Source organism: Aspergillus novofumigatus (assembly GCF_002847465.1).
Source record: "Aspergillus novofumigatus IBT 16806 chromosome Unknown P174scaffold_7, whole genome shotgun sequence".
Classification (NCBI taxonomy): domain Eukaryota; kingdom Fungi; phylum Ascomycota; class Eurotiomycetes; order Eurotiales; family Aspergillaceae; genus Aspergillus; species Aspergillus novofumigatus.
In genome coordinates this window covers 1,091,116-1,101,008 of record NW_020194280.1, presented here as the reverse complement: position 1 = coordinate 1,101,008, position 9,893 = coordinate 1,091,116, and the positions used below count along the sequence as shown (strand labels likewise).

Below are 9,893 nucleotides of genomic sequence, written 5' to 3'. Positions count from 1 at the left end.
TTCTAAGCCTACCTTATAGTCTTTCTATCTCTTAATTTTATAAATAAATCAGAAAGATAGGATTATAAAGGGTTACAGTAGTAGTTATATGATATCTAGACCTTACTATTTTCAGCAGATGCCCTGGTACTACAGTGGCGCATCATCAGTTTGAGTCCAGGCTATTTACCACTAGCCTGATTAGGGATTCTTCCCTACTATACTGCTCCAGATTTAATCATTTATCTTTAGATACCTTACTAAATTAATTAACACCATGGTGTCTTGCAAATAATAAATCACTATAGATGTAGTTATGCATCTGTGGGCTCCATAGTATTAACTATAATTATTCCAGGATTTATAGAAAACATCCCTGGTATCCCTCTTAGGACTATTATAACTACTGATTGAGAATCTATCCAGATTCCTAATCAGGCCAGTGGTAAATACCCTGTATTCAAACTTATGTCGCGCCACTGTTATAAGAGAAGGTGGGTCTCTGTACTAAGACCCTAAAAATTTAGGCTTAAGGAGGTCAGTAGTAGGTTATATACTGCTTTTTTATAAGAGCGGGTGTCTATAAGGAGGGGGGTGCTAATAAGGAGGAGCTTTAGAGGATGGTGTTGATACAAATGGTATGTATCAGGTATCAGATCTAACATAACGATTTTAAAACACGTGAGGCTTGTGTAATCTTGTGATTCAACCTGCAAATATGACTAATAATCCTCAACACCTGTAACACCAGGAATGGAAAACATGAGCAGTTCAATGGATTATAATACAAAGCGGAAATCCGATGATCCTGGCAGTGGTAATGAGACCAGCCCTGCGCTGAAACGGCGGAAGGTTTTTGGACCAGTGCTGCCATCATCATATGGTCCTGAGGACGCCGAAACTGAACAGGGTGCTGAGAGTACCAGAACTGATGGTCTCAGCCAGGAAGACGAAGACGAAGACGAAGAGGCTGATGACGATTATGGTCCCAGCCTTCCCCCTTTACGTGGTGATGTTACTGCAAAACCCAATGAGGTCAAGATGGACAACGGGTCACATATACAGTCAGGAAAGCCAGATGCCCACAACAACAATTCTCAGCGTGATATTTGGATGTTGCGACCTCCAAGACCCTCGGAGTTGAGCTCGAGGCTTGATCCGACTAGATTGAAAAATAGGAAGTTTCAAGGGGGACAATCGCTCAGTTATTCAGGGGAAGAAGTGGATATAGCTTGGACAGAAACTCCGCAGCAAAAGCTGAAGCGCTTGCAAGATGAGGCCATGGGGGTTTCGTCTCAACCTGTGCTCAGTCATGATAGATCAAGTACTTCAATGGCGTCGAAAAGCCCCCCGAGGCAGCATGTAAGTCTCAGCGGATCGGCCATTGAAGTCTGTACTAAAAGAGCCTATTCTGACGCCTTTCCAGAATTCATCAGAAGCGTCTGAAAGATTGCTACCATCCTCTACAAATTCATTGATGTCCTCTTCCAATGATGACCCAAGTTGTCGTCCTTTCCGGTGGACAACGGATATGGCCTCGGCGCCAAAGCTGTCTACTCTACAACATCAGAAACAAGTGGGTGAAACTGTCAACTTTGCTTCGAAATTTACCAAAGGAAAATATCTGTAGCCTGAGCTATCTGTTGAGACCAGGCTAGCTGATTTACTCAATCTGAACTACACCACTAGCTGACACATGTTTAATCCAATGTGTATTTGAAACTTGTCCATTGATGTGCGCATGATGCCATGTGGATATTAATTATTGTTTACTGAAATATGCGTACTGGGATAATGACACTTTAATATGCTGCACTATATCTGATGGAACCACTTAAGTGCCAGTGAGGTAATAAAGACAGTTATTACTTCTTAGTATAGTCTCTGTGGTGTTGAGATATACAACTGGAGATGATAGATATCCAACTTATTAAGGTAACTAGCTACCATACAAGCAATATTCTAAGAAGCTATCTAGAGAGAGAGAGAGTATGTTAAGGGCTATAGTGGACTGGAAGACCACAATATACACTAGATCATGTGATGCATACTGTAATTATCCTATAAGTTGTTAAGTATTCTATAACTTAGTAATTAGTTCTCCTTCCTTAGATAATATATAGTTATTTACTCCCTTTACACTAATCTTATAGTTCTAATTACTCTTTAAAACCTAATTAGCCTATTAGGATACTATAAAAATAACAGTTAGTATAAGATCTTCCTCTAGAACCTTAACCTAGTATAATAAGTTAATCCTAGCTATAGAAAAAGCAGCTTAAATAATCCTAATTTAGAAGGAATTATCTAATTCTATTGAAAAAATAACTAATTAACTAGATAATAGTTAGGATAATATCTATCTATAAAGTACTAATAACTAATATACCCCTAAAAGAATAGAATAATTAACTATACTCTTAGAATATAACTCCTAAATAATAGAAAAAGAGAAATAAGTAATAGATACTATTCCTAATAAAAATAATAAGATAATCTATAAATTACTATAGAAGGAATAGCACCTTAAGTAGAAACTCTAAAAGATAGAAATCTAAAAGTATATCTAGGAGATAGACTCTAGGCTTAACTATAGAAAATCTAAAATAAAATCTCTAATAGAGAATCTATATCTACTATTAACTAGGAAGTTAATAACCTAATTAGATACGAAGTATAGAATTCTAAGCTAATACTAAGCTAATTATAGAAATTAAGATAAAGATTACTAGATTAGAAAGATTAAAGATGTTAGTAAATATTAAATAATTTACTATATATTTTATATAGGAATATATTACCTTCTTTAATTACCTAGAGGCTAACTTTAAAAAGTACTAAGATTAATTTAAAAATAAAGAAAACTATATTTATACAGCTTCTACCTAACTTATAGATATATACTATAATAAATAATAGACTTATAAGGCTAAGCTTACTAAAGCCCTAAGATAATTAGATTTCTAAGACTTCTACCTATACCTAATATCTATACTAGAGAGTCTCTATAAGGAAGTAGCTATCTGATATTTCTCTACTATATAGTTAGAATACTAGAGTATATAGGAATTCTCTATATTTATTAATAATATTTATAGTTAGCTTATAAAACTACTACCTAACTACATCTATAAAGATTTCCTCTATACCTATATTTTATTAATTATTTAAAGCAAAGCTACTACTAGTAATTTACTAACCTATTAAAACTATTAAAAGTATATATCTCTTATTTAGCTACTATTAAAGATGGAATCTTAGTATAAAAAAATATCTTATAGAAATAATATACTAGTATCCTACCTAGAACTAATAATTAGTAGAATTCTAGACTATATAATAACTAATAAGGCTAAATAAATAACTACTAGCCTAGAAATAGTAGGAATTTTAATAATAACTACTAATTAGAATCTAGGAAGTGGAAATATTCCTATTCCTCTTATAGAGACTATTCTAGTATATATTATAATAAGTATAGGGAAAATAGGCTATTAGCTAAAATACTATATCAAACTATAGATTCTTAAGCACTTAAAAAACTAAGTTACCCTATGCTATATACTGCTATAGTATTAGATATTAGAGAAAAATCTAATAATAGTAAGGTACCAGCCTTTCTTACCTATATTCTTATTAAAGGAAGCTACTGCTAATACTATATATTAATTAATAGTAGAGTGGAATAAACCTTTATTAACTAATAATAGATAAAAGAATTCCTATCTAATATAGAATATCTGCCTTAGCTAGTAAAGGCTATTAATAGCTATAATATTACTTTATATAGCTAGAGAAACCTAGAAGTTGAAATTACTAACTATATAAGAAATATCTAGGTCTACTAACTAGCTATAGAGATAGTTAATATAATTAAGTGTAATCTTATCCTAGGTATAGACTAGCTAGAAGCTATTAATTTAGATATTAACTGTTGTATGTCAACAACATCACATGCTATGTTGCTTCTCATGTCACTTATTAATAATAGCTACTAGCTAAGAATAAAGAGCTATCTTTACCATAATATAAAGAGCTAACCCTACTAATTAGTAGCATGTTACTAGGCTTTCTGGGAAGGTGATTAGATATTATTTGTAAGGATCTACGTCTCAGGGTAGATGGCCTGTTGACTAGGTAAGAATTGGTGACGATAATCAATGGAAGAGGATGGTAGAGAGTAGTAGATTATATGAAACAAAACTAATCCTTGTCTTCTCGAATACTAGATAAGGGGCATACTATTTATCTTCGCTGTCTATCCTAGATGCATTCAGTGATGATTCGAAAGCGGCTCAAGGTGTGAAAGCAGGAGGTTGAAAATAATTAGGAAGCAAGGGGTGGCTGCATAATTGAGTGGCTGGGCTATAGCTGAGCCTTTACAATTATACCCCCTCTGGTTATAATGACTGTCCTCAGTTGGAGTTGTATAACTTCAAATTTTCCCAAAGAAGTAAATAATATCACGATAGTTGACGCAATGTAATGTTATCAACAGAGATAACTGATTGTAGGGCAGATGTAACGCTTCTGTTATGTTGGCTTTGTGTGTTTTGAAATTTGTTGTGTTCTTTGTTGTTGTGTACTGTGGTGTGGTAGTAAACGATGTTGTTATGGGCGATGACCATAGTATATTTGTCTTGATTATATCTTTGTTTATGTTTTCTCTTCTTTCACCTTTGCATATCAATGCTTCTCTTTTATGTTGCAGTGTTTTCTTTAGTGTTGCGGTTCCTTTTCATTTGTTGATACTCAAGACTTGAGTTCTTTTAAGCCTCATGATTTCTTATTTGTTTCTGTTGCGTTTCGCTTCCTCTTTGTGTTTCTTGCTGTTGATTTTCGTCATGGCCAATACTATTACTTGCAAAAAGTATTGGTGTATGTGTTGCCTTCGCACTGCATTGAAGAACTTCAACCCCCAAGGGGGTCTTCCTTTCGAAGTTGATTGCAAGCTTTCGGACAGCACTTCTACGAAGTGTATTCAGTGCAATGCCCGTCATTTGCTCTGCGAACCTGTATGTTGCGTCAGTCCTATGTGTTGTTTTGGTGTTAACAGCTGTTTCTTAGGCTGTGCCTAGTATGGCTGGGAACGCCCTTGACCTGTCTGCTGTTATTGAATGGTATACTGGGTTCTTTGATCCCCAGTATGCCTGGGATCTGAGCCTTTTTGAGGACTTTTCGGTCGCCCTTCTTGGGCTTGTTAATGCTTTTGAAAATATAGAGCAGAACCACCGTCAGTTGCATGGCATCACAGGAAAGAAAAAGGAATGGCGTGTAAGTTTTTGGGTCGATTCATCACTGTATTGAAGGTCGTCGCACCGAAATGGCTCATGTTCAGTATCCGAACACTGGGGCTACCGCTGATGATTGGGCTGCATATCGTTCGGCCAAAGCTCTTTGACTTATGCCTGGTGATACTGGGTATGTGGCTTGGGCTGCCTCTCTTCTCTTCTTTATGGAGGAGATTAAGGTGATTAGCATCTATTTCTATGGTGATGAAATGGTGGTTGCTGGCCAGACTTGCTTGGCTGACATCAATCAGTCTTTTCCTTTGGTACTTGAGGATATTTAAGTCGGTGTTGTGTTCTGCATTCGTCTGTTGTACTTAGCCTTAGCTAAGCCTTCCCAGCGCCTTTGCGTTGGTTGATAGTAGCAATTCTTTTCTTGTATTTCTGTATTGCTTCTTGTGCATTAGTCATATCATTAGTATGGACCCACTGGTTATATTCTGAGGGCTAGTCCTTCCATTTAACCAAATAGTACTGTTCATTTCTGATGATGTGGTTGTCCTTGACCTCTTCAACTTCCTATTTGTTATCATCTTCAAGCTCTGGCATTAGTAGTAATTGATCATGCTTTGCCCAATTCCATGGTTCCAAGTATGACATATAAAAGATATTATGAATTTGATCATATTTTGTAGGCAAAGCAAGATGATATGCTTGTGAACCAACAGTGCCTAGCATATAAAAAGGTCTAATAAAAGTAGGAGCTAGCTTCTTGCTTAGAACCTTTAACTTAAGATTCTTTATTAACAGCCCTACTAGTTGTCCTTTTTCTAATGTTAACTCCTTATGATGGTTATTGTAGTGCTTTGCTTGTGTTTTACTGGCTTTATGCTATTATTCCTTTAATCTTTCTTAAAGATCTGAAAGTTTTTGTACTTATACTGTCATAGCTGGAATTTCTCCCCCTGTAGTGCCGTCCTTGGCATGTATATAAAAGTCTGGATTGTAGCCTAGTAAGATTTTAAATGGGGATTTATTTAGCAATGTGTTGATTGCTCTATTTATAGTAAACTTAGCTTCCCTTAGCAGAGTTGCCCAATTGTTTTGTTCTTCATTAATAAAATAACAGAGATATCTTTTAAGGACTTAGTTCATCCATTCTATTTAGCTATTGGTTTGGGCATGAAACGCAGTCAATAGTCTTTATTTAATCTTTATAATGTAGTATAATTTCGCCCAGAATTTACTAGTAAAGACTGGTCCTTGGTCTGAAATGATGCTGTTAGGTGGTCTAAATTTTAATTCAACTTCTTGATGGAATAATTTGGCTAGTTCTACCACAGTTATTATTGTTAAGACAGGGAATAGGAGTAACCATTTAGAGAACCTATTAACTATAACTAAAATACTATTAACTGGATTAATCCTATATAGTATTGTTAGAAGTCCAGTTATGAAATCCATTAACAGTTCGCTGAATGGATGGGATGGTTATAGTAATAAATTAAGCTTGCTATAAGGCCTATGCCTTAGTGCTGTAGTGCCTTAGTATATTAGATATTCTTTAATGTATGCTTCAACATTATTTTGTAGATTTATCTAGTGGAACTTTTGCCTTAGTAAAGCTTCTATGCGGTTTCTGCTAAAATGACCAGCTAGTGGTTTATTATAGTAAATGCTAATTAATTAGTTCCTTAATTATTTAGTATTAGGCATGAATAACTTACCTTTAAATTATAAAAGATCTTCAGAATTAATATTCTAATATTTTTACCCCATAGCATTTTGCTTAATGGTAGTAATTTGGTGTTAAACCTTAATATCTTTAGTTTATAATTATTTAATTAAACCCTTCAGGTCTTTAGTAGTTTTATATTTATAAACATTTTCCTTTTGAGTAGCACACTTAACTAAGGCTTGTGGTGTTAACTGGTTATTAGTTAACTACTATAGATTATCTTAGTAAATCACCTCCTACTATAGATGGTTTTTATAATTACAGAGCTCTAATAGTGTATTACCTAGCTCTAGTTTATAGTCATCTTAACCCTTAATCCTCAGTGACTATATAGTAACTATTTATCTATAAATTAGTGCAATAATGTCATTACTCTTAGACTATAGCATAGTCTAATTACCATATTATCTTGTAGGTGTATTAGTGGGATTAGCCTTCCCCTTTTAATGCTTAATGACAAAATCAAATAGCATTAATAAAATTAACTAACAGGCCTGTCTGCTATTTAACTTTGGTTATTTTATGAAACCTTACAGGTTAGCATGATTAGAAAGGACCTTAATCTAATGTGTGGCTCCTTTAGTATACTAATACTAATATTTAAAGGAATGAATAATAGTAAATAATTCTTTATCTAGTATTACCTAATTAAGTTTAGCTCCTGTGAACTTTCTTAACTAGAAGGCAACAGGATGCCATCTCCCTTATTTATTTAGTTAGGAGAGGATACTAGCTATGCTGTCTTTTAAGGTATCTATCTCTATCTAAATTAGTAGAGCTAAATTAAAGTGCTGTAATAGTGGTGCTGCCTAAAAGGCTGTGATAAGTCTTTGAAATGCAAGCTTCTTGATAAGGTTAAACTTTACTAATCCTAGTTTCTTTCCTTCTTTCATTCCTCTCAGGAGATTAGTTAAAGGTAAAGCAATCAGGGAATAGTTCTTAATAAATTATTAATAGAAGTTGCAGAAGCCTAAGAAGACCTGGATGTTATGATAACTGTGGGGTTCCTCTTATATAATAATAGTTTCTACCTAGCTTATATCCATAGATACACTATTAGCTGAAATGATATATCCTAGGAATTTAACATAATTTTAGTAGAAGGTATATTTTAAGGGTTTAGCATAAAGTTTCGCCTTCTATAGTCTTTCTAAGACTTAAGAGATATGTTCAGTGTGTTCCTCTCTTATCTAGGAGAAAATTAGGATATCATTAAGATAGGCCACATAAAAGATATTAAGAATATTATGTAAGGCGGTGTTAATGTAATTCTAGAAGGTGGCTGGCGCATTTGTAAGGCTGAAAGGCATAACTATATACTTATAGTAGCTGTATTAGGTATAAAAAGCTGTCTTCTATTCATCTCCTTCTTTAATATAGATTTGATAGTACGCCTCTTAGATATTAATTTTGCTGAAATATTTAGCCCCTGAGATTTGGTCAAGAATCTCTAATATAAGGGGTAATGGGTACTAATTCTTTACTATTATCTTATTAAGTCCATGGTAATTAATATATAGTCTTAGTCCCCTATCTTTCTTTAGGATAAAAAGGATAGGAGCTCCTGCAGGGCTTTTAGAAGGTTAGATTCTTCTATATATAATATTCTTATTAAGATACTCCTTCAATTCATGAAGTTCCACTTGGGATAAGGGATATAGTAGGCCAAATAGTAGTGATTTATTAGGTTTTATTTTAATGGCGTGATCCCAAGAAGAGTGAGAAGGTATAATCTTTAACTTTTCTGCTGAGAATATATTATAGAACTTAGCTAGTTCTGGAGGTATATTCTCAAGAGAATAATACTTCTTATTTTTCTCTTCCTCTAAGAGCCATACCTCTTTAGGTAACTTAACTAATATAAATACTATTGCATAGTTATGATATAGTTTCCTGAACTTTTAAGGGTTAGTTAGGGAAAAGGTTAATGTCTTAAACCACTATTAGTGTTTCCATGGTGATAAGTAGATGCGGAGGTCCTGTAATGTAGTTATTAAAAGAAGAATAGGACTTCCTTCAGGTCGTGGGTCTTAATTAATAGCTATATAAGCTTGTTTAAAACTTTGTTTATTACCCCTAGAATTGTGGGCAATGATAGGGACTTTCTAAACCCTATAAGTAGAGGTAATAAAGTTGTTAACTACCCTAATAATAGGGGTAGTAAGTTTAGCTTGCTGTAGCTTTTGTAACTTTATAAAAGTAATGCTAATAATATCAACCTTAGTGTAGCTATTAAGATTAGCGTGTGTTTTAAGGCTATTGGCCAGCTGTATTAGAATATAGAAATGAGTAGTAGTCCCTACTGCTGGGTGGGAGGTTAGAGGTGTAGGTTTTACTCCAACCCCTTATTATTTTCTATAATTAATTAGACTTTAGTATCCCTTACAATGCACTGGTTAGCAAGATGTTCTTCACTACTGCATTTATAGTATTTTAAGGGATTCCCATCCTTGTTAAGTTAGTTTTATTTAGGTTTTATAGACCTCTCAGAATTCCTTTGAAAGTGTTTTGATGGGTTACTGTCTTGAGATTTCCCTTCTTGAGGCTTTCTAATGTCTTTTCTCTTCTGTTTCTATTGTTTCTGTAAAAAGGTGTAGTACTTCGAAGCTACAGACACCATTTTGTCTTGAGTGTCTGGTAGTTTATTAAGGTGTTCTTGAATATAAGTATATAACTCTGGTGTAAGGCTGCTGAAGAAGGCCAGAGCTCGTTGCTTTTCATCTTGTCGAGGGAAATGTTGTTCTAGAGAATCTAGATAATAATGAAATTCTCTAGGGTCCTCATCTGGGCGTTGATGGGCCCGATGTAATTTGATAATAATATTAGCCTTAATAGTTTCAGTGTCTTGGATCAAGCTCAAGGTCCAGTCTTTGAAAAACTGCTATAAATTCTTAGTGTTTTGTTGTCATTCCATTAATATTTCATGAATTTTGATGTACCATTGCTGC

At 34.2% G+C, this 9,893-nt stretch overlaps 1 protein-coding gene across 1 annotated transcript; it reads left to right on the top strand.

The window, feature by feature from the left end:
- Nucleotides 1-569: 569 nt before the first annotated feature.
- On the top strand, nt 570-1,609 carry P174DRAFT_394678 (GPALPP motifs-containing protein 1; the record flags this gene model as incomplete). The annotated part of the gene is made up of 2 exons (XM_024823639.1): nt 570-1,341; nt 1,370-1,609. Exons 1-2 carry the CDS (start codon nt 733-735, stop codon nt 1,607-1,609), a joined length of 849 nt encoding a protein of 282 aa, XP_024679480.1. The 5' UTR covers nt 570-732.
- Between the last annotated feature and the right edge of the window lie 8,284 nt (nt 1,610-9,893).